General features: G+C 45.4%; 2 protein-coding genes across 33 annotated transcripts in view; both read left to right on the plus strand.

Moving 5' to 3' along the window:
• Positions 1-24,132, plus strand: part of lili (LMBR1-like protein lilipod) — a 742,764-nt gene that overhangs the window by 556,104 nt on the left and 162,528 nt on the right. The window lies entirely within an intron of this gene.
• LOC142814779 (uncharacterized) lies at positions 6,329-15,379 on the plus strand. The gene has a single exon (XM_075894051.1). It carries the CDS (start codon positions 8,105-8,107, stop codon positions 10,214-10,216), a length of 2,112 nt encoding a protein of 703 aa, XP_075750166.1. The 5' UTR covers positions 6,329-8,104; the 3' UTR covers positions 10,217-15,379.

A 24,132-nucleotide genomic window follows, 5' to 3' on the forward strand; every position in this document is an offset into this window, starting at 1 on the left:
AATATTGAAATTTAAACTAGATAATTGCATTTGTCCTACTTCGGAAACAAGTTGGGCAAAATTTCATACAGATCCGAGCACTAGAAGTGCTCTAAAAAGGAGGGACACTTTGGAAAAAATGGCAAAATTTGTGTTTTGAGGAAAACGAGTGTTGAAATAAAAATTAAGTTTTATTTATGATGATATCATTAAATCAGATTAAATTCGCACATCAAAAAGAAGAATCGTTCTTGTAGTGGCTACTGCGACTAAAATACGCCAGCACCATGAGTTGGTCCCTCTCGGCTTTTTCGAGCCGACTCCTCACAGACATTTCGCTCACAGACAGGGCCATGAAACGCTTCCCAAACTTCGACTCTATCTGGCAGAGCCTTGTGCCAACTACAAGCTAGGAAGAAGTTCGACAGGACTGCGAAATCGAAACAAAGTCCAGTGTCATGCCATTTTGCAGTCATGTTTGTGCCACATACCGTCGTACATAATGGCAATGTCGTCCCTGCTAAGTTCTCTCACTGCGAGCTGTTTAGACCTCTCAAGATTGACGCTGACGTCATCCATTGCCGCATCACGAACTTTCCGGCTGACGGGTGTGAATGACTTCTAATTCATTGGCTTTTGCAAGCCAACAACTGCCGCAAATCGGACCAGCTGCTCGTAGCCTATTCCTACAGAGCGCGCAGCACAACGGCTTTCACTTGCGAGCAATGCCGTTTTTTCATTCATAACGGAGATAATTACACGAGAAAAGCATTGTTCAGCTGCGCTGCTCGACAAGACATGGACCCGACAAATAGGCTTCACAGCACATACAGGCACGCAGCGGCCAATGGCGGTCCCCGATACAAACCTTGTGATAAGCCAGTCACGGTGCTCGAAAAATGCGCAGAAAAGTGCTTTTTATTATTTCTTGCGCTGCATCAGCGAGAGAAACTGTTGTTATTTGAAGAGTGAGGCTTGACTCTTTGACTCATGCGATCAACAATGGCCAGGGGCGGCGCATTATCGGCGGCAAGGTGCTCGAAGACTGCACACTTTCGACCTTTCAACAGACACCTTGTGCTCTTTAGATGTAATTTTAAAGCATTTCCAGTTAAGTCTCGACCTGTAGTATTTTTTTCATAACAGTAGAGATACTAATCTTATCAAAACAGGCAAAAATAAAAAATCGGTGATTTTGAAAAAAACTCGTTTTTCGACCCGCATCTCCCCTTAACCGGACTTTCGAATTATGCGTGTTTGAATTAATGAGATTCGACTATAATTGTAAGGAGGTATCAATTCGTCTGTGGCAGTATTGCGTTTTTTTTTATTACAGTTCATTTTGTCTCCGTGCCAAAATACCTTAATTTGAGAAGTATAGAGGCATTTTAGTATTTCCTCTTTCATCTATTAGACTTGTATGGGGAAAACTGGGCAAATTATGCCCATTGAATCGTATTACTTTCCTATTGGGACTTATAATTTTACTATTATATTATATTGCATACAGCAGTTAAAAAAAGAGCAAATTGTCACTGCTATGTAATACCGCAGTGTTTCATACCAGGTATATCAAAATCTAACTGCGTGTAGCGTACTTTTTGAACAAGCAAAACATTTCTATGTTCGTTCTTGCACTACCCAACGTATCCACTAAACACTGTAAAATTTACAGTGCGAATCTGCAACTATAAGTGACAAAAACGTGCTTGTAACCAGCCAGTGGTCGTTGCAGAACTAGCGACATTCAGTCTAGACGCATGGCGACCGCCTGCACCCTCCTTCCATTATCCTGCTTCTGCGGCTCGATGGCAAAATTCTTGAAATGACGTTTCAATGAAATCGAGTGTAACCTGTGAGCGTAGAATACGGTGCTCTTCTCACTTAGCTTGTTGATCGGGCTGTCAAGTACAGTAAGTTTCCAGCACATGCGGATCCCTTCCTCAGGCATCGCAATTGTTAGTGCTCTAATATGAGTGGTGCAAACCTACAGCAAAAGAAGTTCATTTTAAAATATATACTCCCGAGCATTGACTTTGCCTCTCGCACACCTTGGCTTGACATTCCCAAATGAGTGCAAAGGAAAGCGCAACACCATTTTTTTCTCACCACATGCAAGCTTCTCCAACAGTGCGGCAGCCTTTTCTACACTATAAAGCAGTGTCGCAATGCAGAGAAAAAAGCTGGCCACGCCCATCTCTAGAAACATGCTCTCTCCGTGTGATTGGGACAGCCGGAGAGAAACCTGCCACGGGCCCGTCATCGCAGAGGCCATGCTATCACATTCATTGCTTCCCTATTTCCATGAAACTGTCTTTTTTATAACATTATGGCAGGGCTTGGAAAAAACATAAATTATGGCAGTAGAGGTACTTAAAAAAGGGGGCTGGTGTTTGTTTCCGCGAATACCTTAAGACAAGTGCACATGAGTGCTCATTGAGCATATGCACGTATTATCGATTATTCGGCCGCTGTACTTCGCGCTTATCAATTCGGCAGATGACGCTGTTGCGCTCAGGTAAAAAAACAGAAGAAACGTGGGCAGCTGTACTTAATTAAGGAAGTCATGAATGTACCACAAAGGACAAGCAATGAATGCGATAGCAGCAAATTGAATTGTTATGCGAAGTGATGCTGGCAGTTAACTCATTTCGATTCCATCTCACGCTGGTGTTTGCTGGTATATGATAATACGGTCAATTCAAGGATGGCAACACTTTTTGCACAGTCTTTTCACAATGAGAGTGCAGCACATAGAAATGTATCTGAGTCGCCCACTGATGGCTACTGAGCTAGCGTGCACAACCAAGCCCTTAGAAGCGCATTGTACGTAGTTGCTGCTCGAGCGGCACCTGCCCCTCTCTCTCATTTTTTTATTGCGATAGCAAATAAATGGACACTCTGCTGGTTTTTGCCGTCGGCATTGCCATCTCTCGCTTCCGTCATGCCTTGTATATGTATATATGTCTATATATAGAGAGAAAAGCAACAAAGAAAAACAAATCAGATGTTTTTCGGCGCGAGGAATCAAATGTGCAACCTCTCCCTCCTGAGTGTGCGGCATTAATCATTGATAGCCACTGAGCCACGAAGGCACATGTCCTTTAACGCTTTCACCACTTACTTCTGGCGGTGCTGATCTCGGGGGAAATAGCAAGTTTTCAGTGTCACCAATGAGATGGCAGAAAGCGCACGCTCGACACCCCACTCCATACGGATCTCTCCCATACGTACTTTCTATTTCCTATTCAATTTCTCATACGGATCTCTCCCATACATACTTTTCTCACCTGGAAGGAGGGGAGGGGGGAGGGGTAGACGCTTGTGCGTGCGCACCCTTATCTTGTTGTGGAGGAGAATTGTATGCCTTGGGCTTTCACCGGGGCAATGGTCCTGTAGTTTGTGGGTGCACAAAGGTCCCTTCGCTCGCTGCACACTGCCCGTTTGCGAAAAGGTAGCACTTTTCAAACATAGCAAAGTAATAACTGTGAAACTTGTTATTTCACAATTATCTGTACCTACGAATATGTTTTGTGCATCATTAGTGCGTGAACAGGGCTCAGCACGTTTTGTTTTGCTTGCCATTCTTTGTGTGATATTTTAATGTGTTGCTTATGCATTCATTGGTTTGCCCTTGCGGTGAAACCGTGACTTTTTTTCGTACTCTTTCAAGACGGGCAGAGTGCCTCCTTCCTACTTCGACTAGAGGCCTCCCGGGGGGGGGGGGGGCTATCGGATGTTATTGCACGCCCTTTTCGAGCGGCGGAGATGGGTCGAATTGTTTGATCTATGCTTCAACCGCGTCCGTCATTCCCGCTAGCGCGGTTCTACTCGCGGACAGAAAATAGGGTGTGTGAGGTATGTTATGAATTTGGAAGTTATATGGGGCATGACAGCAACGGCAAAAACCGGTCGAGAATGTCCATATAATTTCTGCCATAATATTGAGGCTATCGTACAATTTAGCTGAGTGTTTGAAAAATTACAGAAGTGCTTTTAATGCGGTTAAAACTGCTCTGAACGTTCTTACTGCTTTAAAGTCACTCCAAAAGGCATTTCTGCCTGCTCCAAGTATGCTCCAAAACATCTTTTTGGCTACTCCAAGCCTGCTACAAAAAGTACTTTTGCCTGCTCCCTTGACTGCTCTGAAACACATGTACTCTGTTCCACCCGTGCCGTATTGAATAATGCTTACGAAGAATATTGCTACGGTATGAGCCGGGCTGTAGTATGTGCCGGGTAGGTAGAAGAGGAAGACGACGTTGTCTGGTGCGGCCTGAGGACTCCATCTTTACCGCGACTGCCGAACTTCATCCTCACCCTGTAAATAAATCCACATATCCTTTAATTCAACCGTAACAGTTTTGTGGTGGAGGTGCTGGGTAATCAACCAAGCAACACGACGCTTCAAGCGCCTGATCTACGACGAAGCCGCCGCCTTGCTGGACTTCCCCCGTTACCACTGGCAGCTGAGATGTCTTACGGCGAAGAAGGAAACCGGATCCCCACAGCTGCAGACCTTCTACCAGTCCCAGCAGCACCGCTAGTGCCAGGTTCGCGTGCGGCTGGTCGTTGCGTCAGGATCTGATAGTGCCTCGCACATTCGGTGGCAAATCTGGCGAGGACATGGACGCCTGGCTCACACACTACAAACGGGTGAGCAAATACTACCAGTGGGACGCGGCAACCCAGCTGACCAATGTAGTATTTTTCTTAACGGACACAGCACTCGTGTGGTACGACAACCCCGAAGATACCCTCACGTCATGGGATCGCTTCGTTTTCGAAATAAGAGCGTGCTTTGGAGACTCCGTAGCTAAGAGAAAGCAGGCCGAACAAACGTTACTGCAGAGAGCTCAGATCACAGGAGAGACGTGCACGACCTACGTCGAGGCAATCTTGAAACTCTGCAAGATTGTCAGCCCTTCTATGTCAGAGGAAGACAAAGTTGGCCACCTGTTGAAGGGCATTGCCGAGAATGTGTATCAGTTCCTCATCAGCAAAAACAGCCTTGCTACGGTAACCGACGTCATAAACCACTGTCGTACATTCGAGACGCTGAAGATGTGACGTATCACCCCCAAGTTCGGTCGCCTACCGAATGTAACCACCGTGGCAAGTGTTGACGAATACACGCTGCTTGATCTCTCATCGACATTACGTCAGATCGTTCGAGAAGAGCTCACTTGACACGCTCGCCCGACGCCGTACGAAGCTACACCCGCACCGCCTCCCTCTCGCCCTCCCGTGTCAATTGCAGCAGCAGGCATCGATGACTGCAACTACAGGCCACCCTCACCACCGAGGTCACAGCGCAATAACTACCCGCTGCCGAGGTACGAAGACCGCATCAGTTACCCTCCTCAGCCAGCCAACACCTATTACGACCCAAAGGAAGATGTACCTGTATCACCACCACGTCAGCGCAATGCCTTCCAGGAGTACAATGCATACCGCCAAGCCCTTGTGTGCTACCATTGCGGTATTGCCGGGCATATAACTCGGTTCTGTCGTCGAGAGAGAGGGCCGACATCCTGATATCATTCCCCATCAGAGTTTCCGCCAACCGGCACTGGTCACAACAACGGTCATTGGCCGCCTATTCCAGGAGTACCTCACGGCGGGGAAATCACCGTGGCAGTTCTCACACTTTGGACCGTAGTTTGACGCCTCCATCTGGCCGACTGCATCGTTCCCCTTCGCCGGGACGACGCCTGTCATCACCGCCGCCGCCGGGAAACTAGCCAGCGCGACCGATGGAGGTGAGGTCGCACAACAGGATTTGCCTCAGATGCCTCCGCCAGTTATAATGTCGAAGAACAAGATACGTGTGGAAATAGATGGCTTTTGTACAAGTGCTTTGGTGGACACTGGTGCTACGATATCAGTTATGAGTCTTTCTTTCAAAAGTCGCATTGGCCGCAAAGTTATGTTTTCTTAAGGCGAATCAACAAGGTTTCGTGGTGTTGGTGGGGAAGTACTTCATCCTGTCGGAGTTTGTGCCGTCAATGTCTTATTGGCAGGAAAGGTGTTCCCAACAGAGTTTCTTGTGCTGCAACGTTGTACCCACGATGTGATTCTCGGTCTTGACTTTCTCCAAGGATGTGGCGCTTTCGTCTATTGTGGAAGCGGTGAACTTTCCGTCAGCGGTGACATTGTTCCTGCCCCCGTCAATGAGGCGCCGCAGGCCGCGAAGGATGCTGTGATTGTTTCCGACGAGCTGACAGTGCCGCCATGGTCAATGAGGTCAGTTGCGGTGTTCGCCCCAGAATCTGCCACATCTTTTGACGCCATCGTTGAACCTGCCATCGTTCAATGTGCTAAGAAAGGCATACTCGTCCCTCGTTTTTTGGTATCTGTTGATGAAGGAGCAACCTTTCTGTGGGCACTAAACTGTTCGCCAATGCCGGTTATGCTCCCTCGAGGAATGAAGCTTGGCGTCTTCGATGATTCCACTGAAGGTTCTGTAGCGGTCGTTAACAACGATGGAAGCGAGAAAGATACAGTCTCTGGAAAGCGAAGTAGCTCTTACGAGTCGCAGATCCTAAGCATGATTAGCGCCACTTTGCGGTCACACGAGCAGCAGACATTATGCCATCTGTTGAGGCGACATGCTCCTGTGTTTGACTTTTGCCAAGAGGAGAAGCCACTACCTTTACCATGTTCTCGCGCTCATCATAGGATTGACACCAGCACTGCCCATCCGATCTGACAAAAGCCTTACCGAGTGTCGTCATTAGAACGAAAAGTTATTGCCGACCAGGTTCAGGAAACGCTGAAGAAGGGTGTCATTGAAGAGTCGTGTAGCCCGTGGGCAGCACCGGTCATCTTGGTTAAGAAGAAAGATGGTGCCTGGCGGTTCTGCGTTGATTACAGAAGACTCAACGCCGTGACCAAAAAATATGTATATCCACTGCCTAGGATTGACGATGTTATTGACTGCTTACACTCGGCTTCGTACTTTTCTTCAATTGACCTACAATCAGGATATTGACAGATACCTATGCACCCTTCAGACAAGGAGAAGACCGCATTCGTGACGCCTGATGGATTGTACCAATTCAATGTGATGCCGTTTGGGCTTTGCAACGCTCCCGCCACTTTTGAAAGGTTTATGGACTCTGTCCATCGTGGTCTTAAATGGGAAGTGTGCTTATGCCACTTGGATGACGTCGTCATTTTTGGGCATACCTTTGAAGGCACAACGTCCGTTTAAGCCTTGTTTTAGACTGTGTTGGAAAGGCTGACTTGATTTTGAACTCTAAGAAGTGCCGGTTTAGTGAACGACAAGCTTTAGTCCTCGGTCACCTAGTTGACAAGGATGGTGTCAGGTGGGATCCCCGCAAAATCGAAGCAGTCGGCTTATTCAAACCACACCAGACACTGAAGGAACTTTGCAGCCTCTTGGGCCTATGTTCCAACTTTCGCTGCTTTGTGCCCCGATTCGCGGACGTAGTACACCCACTGACGAGCTTGTTGCGAAAACACAGCCCATTTGAATGGACACCTGATTGTGATACCGCATTTTCTGAACTGAAACTTCTACTGACATCTGAGCCTATTCTTCGTCATTTCGATCCTCCTGCTCCTACAGAAGTGCACAGTGACGCAAGTGGAATTGGCATCGGAGGTGTGCTTGTTCAGCGCCATGATAATGCAGAGCATGTTGTTGCTTATACGAGTCGATCTCTAAGCAAGGCTGAAATTAATTATACGGTGACAGAGCAAGAATCTTTAGCGGCTGTATTCGCCATTCAGAAGTTTCGATGTTACCTCTACGGTCGTCCATTCACGATTGTGACAGACCATCATTCATTATGTTGGCTTGTTACCCTCCGAGACCCTTCTGGCCGCCTTGCTCGATGGGCTTTACGCCTACAAGAATTTGACTTCAGCATTTCGTACAGAAGTGGACGACGTCATTCGGACGCTGATTGCCTTTCTCGCCTGCCTATGAACACGACGGAGGACAGTGCAGATACCCTCGACATCTGTTTTGCTGCGATCTCTCACACGTTTCCTTACGTCAATATCTTCAAACGGGAACAATTGAATGATTTATCTTTAGAGCCTTTGTTCGTTGACGCTCGGAATCTCAAAGGCAGTGGTCGCTTTGGCATTCGTGATGGACTGTTGTGCAAAACGAATTACTCAGCAACCGGCGCACGTTATTTACTGGTTGTACCTCAAAGTCTTCGATGCGACGTTCTCCGTACTATGCACGATGATCCAACGTCAGGACATCTTGGGTTCATTTGCACCCTGCATCGAGTGCAGCAGCGTTTTTACTGGCCTCGAATACGAGATATTACGAAACAATGTCTCGAGCTGCGAGAACTGCCAGCGTCACAAACGACCTACCAGTGCACCGCACGGCCTTCTTCACCCCGTAGAACCGCCTACTACACCTTTCGAACAAGTGGGCATCAACTTATTGGGCCCGTTTCCACGATCTTCAAACAACAACCGCTGGATAATAGTGTGCGTCGATCACCTTACCAGATACGCCGAAACCGCTGCGATACCATCTTCTACAGCTGATGGCATCGCTGCCTTTTTGTTATGCTCCGTTGTTCTTCGCCATGGTCCACCTCAAGTAATCATCAGTGACCGTAGTCGCCAATCCATCGCGGACGCTGTGGAAGAATTGCTTCGCCTCTGCACTTCACAGTTCAGACATTCTGAACTCGGTGGGCTCGGTGACTGCACCACAATGCAGCCATCTAATCCACTTACCTTTGCAATGCAGACGACCATACTTGTGTTTGCCAGCCTGCAGCTGTCGAACATGATAGGCCTATCCTCGGGGGCGTCATCTATGTTGGTGCTGCCGGGCTCCGAAAGCGAGCCAGGCTCCTGCCGCCTACTACGCACCAACTGCTCGTCCCCACCGGATATTACGTCGGAGGAACTACTATCACCGGAAATCACCGTGCTATGGAAGGCCGCATCGTCATCAACCACAGCATCATCAAGTATAAAGGAACATCACCCGCTGACGCCACTTCGTGGGCTCGGTGACTGCACCACAATGCAGCCATCTAATCCACTTACCTTTGCAATGCAGACGACCATACTTGTGTTTGCCGGCCTGCAGCTGTCGAACATGATAGGCCTATCCTCGGGGGCGTCATCTATGTTGGTGCTGCCGGGCTCCGAAAGCGAGCCAGGCTCCTGCCGCCTACTACGCACCAACTGCTCGTCCCCACCGGATATTACGTCGGAGGAACTACTATCACCGGAAATCACCGTGCTATGGAAGGCCGCATCGTCATCAACCACAGCATCATCAAGTATAAAGGAACATCACCCGCTGACGCCACTTCGTGGGCTCGGTGACTGCACCACAATGCAGCCATCTAATCCACTTACCTTTGCAATGCAGGTTAGTAAATCGTATGTCCTCTTCGCTAAAAAGTCGAGTAATTACTTCCTGGTGCAGTTCCCGAGCCCCCACTGCTGTGTTGCTATTGCTGTTGAGTGTGCTCATATGATTCACTCGTTGCTGATCTTATCGGGTGACGTCGAAACTAATCCTGGCCCTAACGGAAACGCTGCTATTCTTACTGAGCTACAAAAGCTAAGTGCCGGCCAGGCCCAGCTGATTGCCGAAGTTCAGAGTTTGAAATCTCAACTAAGCACAACGGATAAAAGAATAACAGACTTAAACAAACGAATGGGCGATCTCGAAACACATTACCAAACTCTTCTTCCCCTCAGAAATGATATCGAAAAAACACAGGCTAACGTAATCAACATGACTAAAAAAATTCAAGAGCTAGAAACTTCCCTGGATGACGCTGAAAACAGGTCGCGCCGGAATAACCTTCTATTCTACGGCATCCCTGACCCCACTAGGAATGAAACGTGGGCTGAATCTGAAAAAATGATAATCGATATCTGCAACAATAACCTTGGACTAACAGTGCAGCCTAACGACATAGAACGCGCACATCGTCTCGGTATTCATTCACTAAACCGAAATCGTCCCATAATTGTGAAATTTTCATCATACAAAACCAGAGATGCACTTTTATCAAACGGCAGGAAACTGAAGAACACTAACTACAGCATCGGGGAGGACTTTTCCCGCCCCGTTCAATATGCGCGCAAGCAATTACTTGCATTTGCAAAAGCACGTTCGGACAAGTTCTCCTTGCGGTTCAAAACACTGCACGTCGGGTCGAAGCGCTATATATTTGACGCATCATCACACATGGTTAAGGAAATTGCATAGCGGTTACCCCGCCAACAAAGAGCAATAAAACGCCAAACGGCTTCCCCATGTCATGTTCTCTCGTTTTCCGTAATATTCACTAACATACGTAGCCTTCTTCCAAAACGTGAACTCATATCCAACATTATCTCGTCATCAAAAAGCAACATACTCGTATTAACAGAAACGTGGCTTACCAGCGATATAACGGATGCGGAAATATTAACTGACTTACAGGACTTTCACGTGTACCGAAATGACCGAAATGGCTCACGGGGGGGCGGAGTACTTATCGCAGTTCATCGGGGCATATCTTGCTCCGTTGTTAACGTCGATTACGATACCGAATCCCTGTGGCTAATTTGTCGTACTAACACCGTAACTGTCCTACTTGGCGTCTGCTACAGGCCCCCGCAAACGGATCCAAATTTTCCATGTCATCTGAACAATTCCATTCAAAAACTTACTTCCGCTTACCCAAAGGCTCGCATTCTTCTGTTCGGTGATTTTAACTACCCTAATATTGACTGGCAAAACATAGTTACTTCTACATTATCATGTCACGCAGAGGCGAAAAACTTCCTCGATGTATGTCTCAACTTTAACCTTACACAATTAGTCGCCCAACCAACCCGTGTCACACGAGGATCAGCAAATATTCTCGACCTGATATTAACCAATAGCCCTGAGAACCTATTATCTATTACTTACCTTCCTGAGATCAGCGACCACAAGGTCATACATGCTTTATTTTCATTTACCTCGACCAAAAAACAGACGACTAATAAAACAATTGTTCTTTATGATAAGGGTAACTATAGTGCAATATCTGAAGATCTCAGTAACTCTTTTAATCAGTATGAATCTACATTTCACACGCGCTCAGTTCATGACAACTGGTTGATCTTTAAGGACAAAGTAAATCACCTCTCTGATATGTTTATCCCGAAGATTACTTTTCAAACTAACCGCAATAAACCATGGTTTTCTCGGCATTTAAAAAAACTTGAAAACAAAAAGAAACGACTTTTTCGTACCGCCAAACGCAACGGCAAGCCTACTGCATGGCAAAAATACATCGAAGCTGAAAAATCATATTTGCTATCTGTTCGTAAAGCTAAATACTCGTTTTACCATATAGACTTACCTAATCTCTTAATCAGGAACCCCAAGCAATTCTGGCAAGTTCTAAACCCCACACATCCTTCCGATATTAAACTAACGAATGATTCACACGAGACAGTGACTGACCATGATTGCGCAGAAATATTCAACGAAGCATTGCATCTGTCTTCACTACTGAACTTGACATGCCCTCACAGTCGCCATCATTTAGCGTAGAAACTTTCATGCCTGCTGTTACCTTCTTCGAAGAAGGCATTTCATCTATAATCCACAAATTAAAACTTTCTTCATCAGCTGGTATGGATTCCATCAACTCCAAACTCCTCAAGAATGTGAAATCGACTTGCGCAGCATACTTATGTCTTATCTTCTCACAGTCACTCACCTCAGGAATCATGCCGGATGATTGGAAAACGGGCAAGGTCGTTCCAGTCTACAAATCAGGTAACAGAAACTCGCCCTTGAACTACCGCCCCATTTCATTAACCAGCGTGCCTTGTAAGATCATGGAACACGTCATCTACTCACAAATCTTCAATTTTTTGGACTCCAACGAATTTTTTCATCCTTCACAGCACGGATTTCGAAAGGGCCTTTCTTGCGAAACCCAATTAGCACAATTCGTTCATGACCTACAGACTAATCTCGACTGTAATATCCAAACCGACTCAATATTCCTTGATTTTGCAAAAGCTTTCGACAAGGTTCCTCACCAGCGTCTGTTACTGAAACTTTCAAAACTAAACTTGCATCCTAACATCTTCAGGTGGCTTGAGGAGTTTCTAACTAACCGCTCGCAATCTGTCTATCTTAACGGCCACCTGTCTAAACCACTCCCAGTCACCTCAGGCGTCCCACAAGGGTCTGTTCTCGGTCCTCTCCTATTCCTAATATATATTAATGACTTACCATTGCATGTTTCCTGTAACATTCGCATGTTCGCTGACGATTGCGTAATCTATCATACTATTACTAATTGTCATGACCATCACATCCTTCAGAGCAACCTTAACAATATAATAAACTGGTGTAATATTTGGCTAATGACTCTCAACCCCACTAAATGCAAACTCTTGTCCTTCTCTCGTCGTCACAATCCCTCTCGCTTTCAGTATTCTATTTCTAAATCATGTATCGAATTAGTAGAATCGTATAAATATCTAGGAGTCACCCTTTGTTCTAATTTATCATGGCGCGCCCATATTACAAACATCATTTCAGCATCGAACAAAACACTGGGTTTTCTTAAACGCCACCTTCGCCTTTCCCCACCACATGTTAGATTACTCGCGTATAAATCGCTTATAAGACCAAAATTAGAATACGCATCTGCCATCTGGAGCCCCCATCAAGCATACCTAATCACTGCCTTGGAAGGTGCTCAAAATCGGGCCACCTGTTTCATCCATTCCTCATATTCATATGACATCAGCATTTCACCATTGAAACATGAATCTGGCCTATCACTCCTTTCTTATCGTCGCCGCATTGCTAGCCTAACTCTTTATCATAAGTTTTTTTATTCTTCACTCAATCAAGCTCCTTATATAACAGCCGCCTCACGCATTTCCCACCGCACCAGTCATTCACTTCAAGTTGCCCGCCCGCCATCACGCACCACTACGTTTGCTGCATCGTTTTTCCTCAGAGCAGCTTCAGACTGGAACGGCCTGCCCTACGACATTGTCACAATTGCCTCATCATCTACCTTCCTGGAACGCCTCACCGATCATCTGCCATGTTAATTCAATTTTTTGTTTGCAATGTTAATTGAATCTCCGCTGTTTTGAATTGTAATCCCACCCCTTATGTAACACCCCCTGAATGGGGGCCTTTAAGGAAATAAAACTGAACTGAACTGAACTGAATTCGACACCATACCATCCCCAGACGAATGGTCCTGTAGAACGCACCAATCGAACTCTTACTAACATGCTCGCTATGTACGTCGCATCCAATCACAAAAACTGGGATGAGATATTACCATTTATTACTTACGCATACAATACAGCGAAGCACGAGACCACGGACTTCACTCCCTTCTACCTGCTCTACGCTCGATCACCACGCAGCTTCCTTGATACAATCCTCCCATTTAAGCTTCATACCGATGAGTCCGTGGCCGAAACATTGTGCCGGGCTGAAGAAGCCCGCCAAATTGCTTGCTTGCGCACACTGGCATCACAAGATCGCTCCAAGCAACGGTACGATCAACGCCATGATGCCACTTCATTCCGAAAAGGTGAATTCGTGTGGTTGTGGACCCCCCAACGAAAACCTGGTTTATGTCAGAAGTTTTTACCACAGTACACAGGCCCCTACGTCATTGTAGATCGCTTGACTGACTTGACGTACGTTGTGGCACGCTTGACGACACCTTCTCGTCGGTCAAATCGAATGTAGTTGGTGCACGTGGCTCGCCTCAAGAAATTTCATCCCTCCAGTGACTTAAACTCGCCCAGCGGGCTTCGTCTGTGAACCGGGAATTGCTACGGTATGAGCCGGGTTGTAGTATGTGCCGGGTAGGTAGAAGAGGAAGACGACGTTGTCTGGTGCTGCCTGAGGACTCCATCTTTACCGTGACTGCCGAACTTCATCCTCACCCTGTAAATAAAGCCACATATCCTTTCATTCAACCGTAACAATATATTACTTATATTTGGGAGCATTTCTGAGTATCTGGTCATAAATGCAGGGAACTGGTCTTGTTGTGCTACAGGTGTTTTTTTTTTTTTTTTTTGCTAGAGTTGTTTTATTATGTAGTTTACATGCTTCGTTGTAGACCCCTTTTTGGGTGTCTTGTGGGTAATTTCTTTCCACTAGTATTTTCTTTAGGTTACTTAAGCATGTATTCACCGTTTACGTTACAGATTCTTCTTAGAGCCTCACTTCTTTGAAAAAACTCTCTTGTTAGCAGTGTCGCAGGTGGTGACTAGTGTAATCTAGGTATTCCTGGCTTTCTGTCAGCTTTTTGTAAAGTGTTTTAATAGATGCTGTCATGTCTAGGAAGTTAACTGCATTGGGAGAATGGTGCATGCTAAATTTAATATACTAGAATAAAACTTCTTACGGCAATCAGTAAATGCGTTTAGTGCGCTTATGCCACATTCCCATATAATAAAAAATGTCAAAAGTGTTGTGGCTCGGGCAAGTTGGTTATCCATGAACTTAGCTTGTATTATGGCAGCACAGTCATCCAGCGATGGCGTAGTGTCATCCAGCGATGGCGTAGTGGTTAGAGCATCCGCCTCGCATGCAAGAGGTCCGTGGTTCAAATCCCGGTACCGCGCAGTTCCCAACCGGATTAAAAAAAAAAAAAAATCCGCGTGTTGATGGAACTGCATTAGGAGGCCTGGGGTGCGGCCTCACCGGCAAACACCGCCGAGAACGCACTCCCTCACCAGAGCAGGATTGGCCACCCTGGTGCAGTATCTGGCCACTACCTCCCACATGCTTACGTCAAATAACTCATGGCCCTCAGTCCCCAGCAGCTGCGAAGCAACTGACCACGGCGGCGGTCAGATCTGCAACGCAGCAGAGGGTGCTAAGAATCTCTGGATCCGGACAGGCCGCCATTGGAACCTGAACTTGGCAACGTTTAACGCTAGAACCTTATCTAGTGAGGGAAGTCTAGCTGTACTATTCGAGGAGCTAGAGGGTGTTAAATGGGATATAATAGGGCTCAGTGAGGTTAGGAGGACAGATGAGGCCTATACGGTGCTACAGAATGGGCACGTCCTTTGCTACAGGGGCTTGGCAGACAGAAGAGAACTGGGAGTGGGGTTCCTAATTCACAGAAACATAGCTGGCAACATAGAGGAATACTATAGCATTAATGAAAGGGTGGCAGGTATCGTAATTAAACTGAATAAAAGATACAAAATGAAGGTAGTACAGGCTTACGCGCCTACATCCAGCCATGATGACGCTTCAGTTGAAAGCTTCTATGAAGACGTGGAATCGGCAATGAGTAAGGTAAAAACACAGTATACTATGGTGATGGGCGATTTTAATGCAAAGGTAGGGAAGAAGCAGGCTGGAGACCAGGCAGTAGGAGATTATGGCATCGGTACTAGCAACGCCAGAGGAGAGCTACTAGTAGAATTCGCAGAACGCAATAATTTACGGATTTTGAATACCTTCTACCGAAAACGAGAAAACCGCAAGTGGACATGGAGGAGCCCTAATGGCGAAAATAAGAACGAAATAGACTTTATAATGAGTGCACACCCTGGAATCGTTAAGGATGTGGAAGTGATTGGCAAGGTACGATGCAGTGACCATAGAATGGTACGGTCTCGAATTCGCCTAGACTTAAAGAAGGAACGACAGAAACTGATACGCAAGAAGCCAATCAATCAGCTAGCACTGAGAGGGAAAGTACAGGAATTCAGAGTGTCGCTGCAGAACAGGTATTCGGCTCTTAGTGAGGAAACCAACCTTAGCGTAGATACAATGAATGATAATCTGACGAGTATCATTACGGAGTGTGCAGTGGAAGTTGGAGGCCGGGTAGTTAGACAGGACACTGGCAAGCTTTCCCAAGAAACGAAGAACCTAATTAAGAAGCGTCAAATCATGAAAGTGTCAAGTACAACAGACAAAATAGAACTGGCAGAGCTTTCGAAGTTGATTAATAGACGTAAGGTATGCGATGTAAGAAGGTATAACATGGAGAGAATTGAACACGCTCTGAAAAACGGAGGAAGTGTCAAAGCATTGAAGAGGAAACTTGGGATAGGCAAAAGTCGGATGTATGCACTAAGGGACAAAGAAGGCAAAATAACTACCAATATGGATAGGATAGTTAAAATAGCGGAGGAGTTTTACACAGATCTGTGCAGTAGCCGAGACAACCACAACCTTAATACTATAAGAACTAGCAGTAACCCAGATTACACTCCACCAGTAATGATAGAAGAAGTCAGAAAAGCTTTGGAGAGCATGCAAAGGGGCAAAGCTGCTGGTGAGGATCAGGTAACATCAGATTTGCTGAAAGATGGAGGACAGATTGTGTTAGAAAAACTAGCCACCCTGTTTACGAGGTGTCTCCTGACGGGAAGAGTACCAGAGTCTTGGAAGAACGCTAACATCATCTTAATACATAAGAAAGGAGATGACAAGGACTTGAAGAATTACAGGCCGATCAGCTTGCTCTCTGTAGTATACAAGCTATTTACAAAGGTAATTGCTAACAGAGTAAAGAAAACATTAGAATTCAATCAACCAAAGGAACAAGCAGGATTTCGAACAGGCTACTCAACAATTGACCACATTCATACTATCAATCAGGTAATAGAGAAATGCTCAGAGTATAACCAACCACTATACATAGCCTTCATAGACTATGAGAAGGCGTTTGATTCAGTAGAAATATCAGCCGTCATGCAAACACTGCGGAATCAGGGCGTAGATGAAGTATATATAAACATTCTGGAAGAAATCTACAGGGGATCAACTGCTACCATAGTGCTTCATAAAGAAAGCAACAGAATACCAATCAAGAAGGGTGTAAGGCAGGGGGACACAATTTCCCCAATGCTATTTACCGCGTGCTTACACAAGGTTTTCAGAAGCCTAGAATGGGAGCAGTTAGGGATAAGAGTCAATGGAGAATACCTTAGTAACCTGCGCTTCGCCGATGACATTGCATTGCTGAGTAACTCGGGGGACGAATTGCAACTCATGATTACGGAGTTAGACAAGGAGAGCAGAAAGGTGGGTCTTAAAATTAATCTGCAGAAAACGAAAGTAATGTACAACAACCTCGGCAAGGAGCAGCGCTTCGAGATAGGTAATAGTGCACTTGAAGTTGTAAAAGACTATGTCTACTTAGGGCAGGTAATAACCGCAGAGCCGAACCACGAGATTGAAGTAACTAGAAGAATAAGAATGGGGTGGAGCACATTCGGCAAGCACTCAAATTATGACAGGTAGATTGCCACTATCCCTCAAGAGGAAGGTATATAACAGCTGTATCTTGCCGGTACTTAGCTACGGAGCAGAAACCTGGAGACTTACAAAGAGGGTTCAGCTTAAATTGAGGACGACGCAGCGAGCAATGGAAAGAAAAATGGTAGGTGTAACCTTAAGAGACAAGAAGAGAGCAGAGTGGATTAGGGAACAAACGGGGGTTAAGGATATCATAGCTGAAATCAAGATGAAGAAATGGACATGGGCAGGGCATGTAGCGCGTAGACAGGATAACCGCTGGTCATTAAGGGTAACTGACTGGATTCCCAGAGAAGGGAAGCGGGTTAGGGGGAGACAGAAGGTTAGGTGGGCAGATGAGATTAAGAAGTTTGCGGGTATAAATTGGCAGCAGCAAGCACAGGACCGGGTTAACTGGCGGAACATGGGAGAGGCCTTTGTCCTGCAGTGGACGTAGTCAGGCTGATGATGATGATGATGATGATGGCAGCACAAATGAAAAAAAAAATTGGGGCAGATATAGAAAAAAAAGTTGTGTTTTAGAAATAGCCCTGACCAAATTGTGTCACCACAAAATGGCGTCCAGTTTCGAGACTCAGAGAAAGCATCTCACCGAAGCAGGGTACCCAGTTCTGCTGCAGGTTTGTGTAGCTGAATGCATCCTGAAAGTTTCCCACAGAGACAAGCAACAAGTGTTGGAGTATTTGAGCAGCAGAATAGCTTAATTACTGTATATGCACACTATCTCTCTTAACTTGAAGAAAGTGGCCCAGTGGGCTAACGTACGCGTGGTGTGTTCAGCCCCCCAAAAACCAGGAGAGCTTTGCAAGTTGACCTGCCCAAATAATGTCATTCACTTGGTCTGTGAATAGAGACACCAGTTAAGATATGTAGACTGTGTGTGCTGCGTTGTGTACATGTTTTACAGCAAAAGCTGTTATGAGATCACAACGTGCGTCGCGCGCAGTTGCATGTTGTCAGCCGCCGCAGGTGTCTGAAACCACACCGCGCGATATTAAAAAAAACCATGCTCTAATGACACACTGGGGCTTGAACCTGGGTCCGCTGCATACCAGCCCAATATTTTACCACTGAGTTACGCAGGTGCTTGTAACTTGTTGTCAAACTTTCCTTAGGCAGGCATGACTTAGCACAAATGGCACAGTGGGGCTCAAACATGGGTCCGCTGGGTGACAGCCCAGTATTCTACCACTGAGCTACTCCGGTGCTTGTGACTTGTTGTCAAACTTACCTTAGGCAGGCTTGATGTTGGGAAATCAATCGCGTTAATATGACTTATAAAGCATTTTACAACAGCGAAAGAACAACCAGTCGTCGTACAGTGCGATTAGCGTAACGAGTGGGCCGTCCAATGCTCCAACCCATTACAAAAGCTTGTTCTTGTTTTCTTATTAACTGTGGCGCATGCCCACTTCAGCCATAATTCCCCATCGTCGTCAGCCACTGCATGGACAATTGGCACAAAATTTATAGCAAGTGTTTAGCGGATACCACGCTTCTTAAAAGAATGACGAAAAATAGCATAGCAAATGCCGGCCTATTACTCAAAAGTTTATTATTACTGTCCTAGTGGGTACCAAGCAAGTGTGCTTGCAGTAGTTACCCAATGAGTGTTTTGAAAAAGGTCTGAAAGGCTGCTCTTCTAGCTTTCCCTGTAACTGTGTTGCACCTATTGCGCAGGCCTGGCGTTTTTTACCTTACCCAAAGCATATTCGGCGTCATCATGAAAGCTTTCAGCTAGTGTGTCATCATGGCTGGATGTAGGCGCGTAAGCCTGTAGCACCATCATCTTGTATCGCTTAGAGTTTAATTGCGATACCTACCACTCTTTCATTATTACCATAGTATTCCTCTATGTTACCGGCTATATTTCTGTGGATAAGGAACCCCACGCCGAGCTCTCTTCTGTCAGCCAAGCCACGATAGCAAAGGATGTGTCCATTCTGTAGCACTGTATAAGCCTCATCTGTCCTCCTAAGTTCACTGAGCACTTACATCTCATTTAACACCCTCTAGCTCCTCAAATAGTACAGCTAGACTTGCCTCACGAGGTAAGGTTCTTGCGCTACATGTTGCCAAGTGTAGGTTCTAATGCCGGCCTGTTCGAACCCAGAAATTCTTAGCACCCTCTGCTGCGTTGCAGATCTGACCGCCGCCGGGGTAAGCTGTTTCGGAGCCGCTGGGGATTGAGGGGCGTGTGTTAATTGGCGTATGCATGTAGGAGGTAGTTGCCAGATACTGCACGACGGTAACCAATCCTTCTCTAGAGAGGGAGTGCGTTACCAGAGTCGATGACTAGTGAGGCCACACCCCAAGCCTATTAATGCAATTCCGTCACACGGATATATTTTTCAATCTGGTTGGGAGTTGCGTGGCACGGGGGCTCGAGCCACAGACCTCTTGCACGCGAGGCTGATACCCCAACCAGTACGCTATTGCAAACTTACCCATCATATATGTATGCGTATCTATATGAAAACGGAAGAAAGAAAAATAATGCAGAAATAGACTCCGGTGCCTGGAATAAACCTTGAACTTTTGAAGTGTGAGTGCGAGGGGTTAACCACTGAGCCACGAAGGAGCACCTCCTGCAACTTTCAAACGGCAAGCCATTTATATCTACCAGTTACCGCTGGTGACCGGCTTCTCGGGGGGGAACTCTCGTGTTTTCAGCATTACGACCAAGATGGCGTAATGAGCGTGCGTCGCCACATCGTCACGACGGGGCGGCGCGCTCTCATCTTGCACGCATATTTTGGCCGGCGGAGAAGGAGTAGGGTGGACGCTAATACGCGCGCTTACCTCGCGGTGGGTACAATCGTTCGTCCCGGCCAGACTTGGGCTTTCACCGGAACGATTCTGTTGTAGTTACCGGCTGTACGAAGGTCACCCCAATGCTTGTACAGTCTCCATTTCCGAAAAGGATGCACTTTTCAGACGCAGTGAAATAACAACTGAGACGCTTATTCGCGTTCATCTGTACCTGTGAGTACATTTCGTGCGCCATTTGTGCGTGAGAAACGGGGGGCACGTTTCGATCTGCTTGCCATTCTGCGCGTGACCTTCCAGTTTGTTGCTATCGCGTTCATTGCTTAGCCTTTGTGGCAAAGCTGTGACTTTTACAGCTAAAGTTGTTATGAGATCACAGCTAGGGTCACGCACCACCGTAGTTTGCCACCGTCGCCGGTGTCTATGACCACATCGCGGAAATTACAATAAAAAAACTAGCACCAATGACACAGTGTGGCACGAACCCGGGTCCGCTGGTTGCCAGCCCTGTATTCTATCACTGAGCCACCATGACGCTTGGGACTTTTTGGCAAACAAGCCTTAGGCAGGTTGATGTATGGAAAGCAATCGTGTTCATATGACTTATAAAGCGTTTCAAAACAGCAAAAGAGCAATCAGTCATCGCACAATGCAAATAGCGTAACGAGTGGGTCATCCAATGCTCCAATTCATTAAAAAAGCTTGTTCCTGTTTTTTATTACCTGTGGCACATACCCACTTCAGCCATAACTTCTTGTAGGCTCGTGTGCTCAAATTTGCGTGCACGTTAAAGGTGGTCGAAATTTCCGGAGCCCTCTACCACAGCATCTCTCGTAATCATATGGTGGTTTTGAGACGTTCAACCCCACATATCAATCAATCAATCAGCCATAATTCCTTATCATCGTCAGTCACTGCATGAACCATTGGCACCAAATTCCTTGCAAGTGTTTAGTGAATACCACACTTCTCAGAAAATGACGAAAAATAGCATAGCAAATGCTGACATACTACGAAAAAATTGCAATAATAATGCTGTAGTGGGTATCAAGCAAGTCTGTTTGCAGTAGTTACCCAATGAGTGAAAATGAAGGGAAGGCTCTGAAAAGCTGCTCTTCTAGCTTTCGCTGTGACTGTGCTGCGCCTCGTAGGTGCAGGCCTGGCGTTTTTTGTTATCGTGTGAAAAGTATTATATAGGGCAGACCAAGCGGTGTCTTTATGATAGACTACATGAAAATCACTGCATCGTAAGAAATGAAATTTAAGCGGGAGGGTTCCGAGCCGCGCACTGCAAAGTTTGTGGGTGCTCCCCTGATCTGTACAGCTGTATCGTTATCAACCGGTCTTGCAGTCACGTAAAGTTAAAGAAGCTGAAGCTATAGCAGAAATTGAAAACTTGTGTATGAGTTCACCATCAATTGCACCGATGGATAAAGAAATGGTGTTTCTTGGAATGACATCATGTGCAAGATGGGTTGTGTTTTTAACACATGTATAAGACGGATGTCAAGGGCATGAAATAAACAGTTGGAAGTTTAGCGCCTACTTTTCTAGACGTCTCTGTCGTCTTTTTCCTTTTTTTCATATGTGCCGCGCTAATACAAGCCCAGTTCATAATAAATATGTCGTCTATGAAGCGGAAATAGGTGGAAGGCTTTACTGGAGATGCTTTCAACAGTTATGATTCTAAGTGTCCGATAAAAATGTTGGCGTATGTTGGCACAAAGAGAGTTCTCATACCAATGCCCAAACATTGTAGGGAGTAGGACAAATAAATTCAAAATAATTGAGCATAATGACTCATTAAAGTAACGAGAAGTAAACTTCAGCAGTATGTGTTAGGAAGTGTGTCTGTTTGATGTGTGGCTGATCACATTTATTGTTGTCAGATTCGATCTCATTTATGTCACAAGAACTGGCATTTTATGTAAATAGCTGTCGTACAATTTTCAAGGCTGGCTATTTTTTGTACATGTGAGAATCCCATACTCTTTTGATCTCGTACCAATTTTAAACATTTGCTTTGGCGATAGCTGCATGTAATCGTGCCTAGTTTCATTGCTTAACTTCTATCACTTTTATGTCATTTATACCACATGTACTGGCATTTAAATATATATGTCGCTCATTTTATTTTGTGTTCATTGTCCATCAATCTGCCTAATCGTTTCTTTTACAATTAGCTCTAAATATTGTACATGTTATACGTTTGTTAATAAGTATTAATGTTTATGACATCACAAAAAAAGAAGTTAACTTCTTTGGCGCAAACAATACGGAAAAAAGGAAAAAAGAAGGCGAGGAAAGAAACAGATTGACGCCAAACTAACAACTACTTTATTCTTCACACAGCAACGCATATATATGCCGAAACCACATACATTGCATGCGCACGCACAGCTTCGTATCGTATACGTAAAAACGAAAAATTCCTAAACCTTAACACATCACACCACACACCTGAATGTACACGCGTGTTGTCATATTACACTTGTAGAACACGATATCTTAACCAAGATGTGTACGCAAAAATTCATATTCGATGGCATGCAAAGAAACGGAAGTATCACTGATACAGTCAGCTCCGCTTTTCTTAATATGATAAGCCTCCAAAGCAAGTCTTGCATCTTCATTCCTGCTCCTGCCCAGAATCATCGTATCATGAAACCGTGGCGAACATCCAATGCAGGATTGCAAGTGTCCTCGCCTTCTTTTTTCCTTTTTTCCGTATTGTTTGCGCCAAAGAAGTTAACTTCTTTTTTTGTGCTATGTACCAACTAGACCCAACGCAAGTTTTACTGTTTATGACATGTTTAGATGATGCATTATGTGCAGGAGCCGTTAAAAAAAATTTTGCCATCTGCTCCTAAAATACCAATAGCTGCTCCAAGTCGGCGTGTTTTCTCTCCAGAAACACTTGAAGCTTCCCCAAAACACCATTTTATTCTGCTTCGGAACTTGCTATAAAAAGTGAAATGTCACTTCAATCACTGCAGTGTACTCTAGGATGTGAAGTTATCTGCTTTCCAGTGCTTCCAGATGCCGAATTACCTGCTTCAAAGTGCTCTAAAATAGGAAATTTTCGCTGCTTTAAAGTACTCCAAAATGAAAAATCTGCTGCTGCAAATATTTCTCCAAATAAGACCTTGGTAGCATCACTGGCAAACGATGCAGAAGGGAAAAAACACATTTGTGGCACGTGTATTTTGTTCTCTTTTTTTTAATCTATTTGTTCTGAAAAAAGTAACTTCACCCGACACTTTGAATTGGCTAACGCCAAGCTAGAGAGTGATACACCTGCGGCAATGCTTGAAATTAGCTGAAGGGCTTTATTTAAAACTAGGCCTTTTGTGCTCTGGAGCTTTCTTTTTAGAAGTAGAGTAACTGCTCGACAATGACAGTCCTACAAATTTCCGTAGCAGTGGACAACCTTCACGGAATGTGAGCATGAACCATTTGCAGTGCACCTGTACAGCAGTAGGAAGGAGCTGTTGGAGGATGAGTGGGAGGAACCACTTTTTTTTTATTGCTATAGCAATTGTGACACACTTTTCTTGTTCTCGCACGACACCCTTGGGACATAAACTGGTAGTCAGGTGAGGAGGAACAAAAGGTAATTGGAATGATGGCAGACAAGCAATATGAAGAAACATTTTGGAAATTATAGACCTTTTTTAACAGCGAGGAGGATCCCCTCCTTTCTGAGCTGTTACACGGGAGCACAAAAACTGATGTCACAGCTTCAGCCCTGCATTTTTTGGGGGGTCACACATGTCAGCACCAGCCCAGAGAGGCTTATGGCAGCACCCAGAGAGCCTTCAGTAAAAAGGTGTACTTATTTATTTATTTATTTATTTATTTATTTATCTGTAATTACCCCCAGGGCCAGAGGCATTATAAAGGAGAGTGGCACATTGAAAAGAAACAGAAAATTATTCATTAATTTTTATTCTGAAAATATCCTTTTTCTTGGGGTTTCTTCTCTCCGCTGCAGCAACAGGAGCATCTGCATAGCTATTTGCAAATTTCTTAGAGACACACGAAGGCTTGCTTGTTGTTAGCTTTTACTAATGAAATTTCTTTATTCATCT

Source organism: Rhipicephalus microplus, chromosome 4 (genome assembly GCF_043290135.1).
Source record: "Rhipicephalus microplus isolate Deutch F79 chromosome 4, USDA_Rmic, whole genome shotgun sequence".
Classification (NCBI taxonomy): Eukaryota; Metazoa; Arthropoda; class Arachnida; order Ixodida; family Ixodidae; genus Rhipicephalus; species Rhipicephalus microplus.

Coding starts and splice junctions, on each gene's coding strand:
- LOC142814779 (XM_075894051.1), top strand. CDS start 8,105: ATGGACTGTTGTGCAAAACGAATTACTCAGCAACCGGCGCACGTTATT.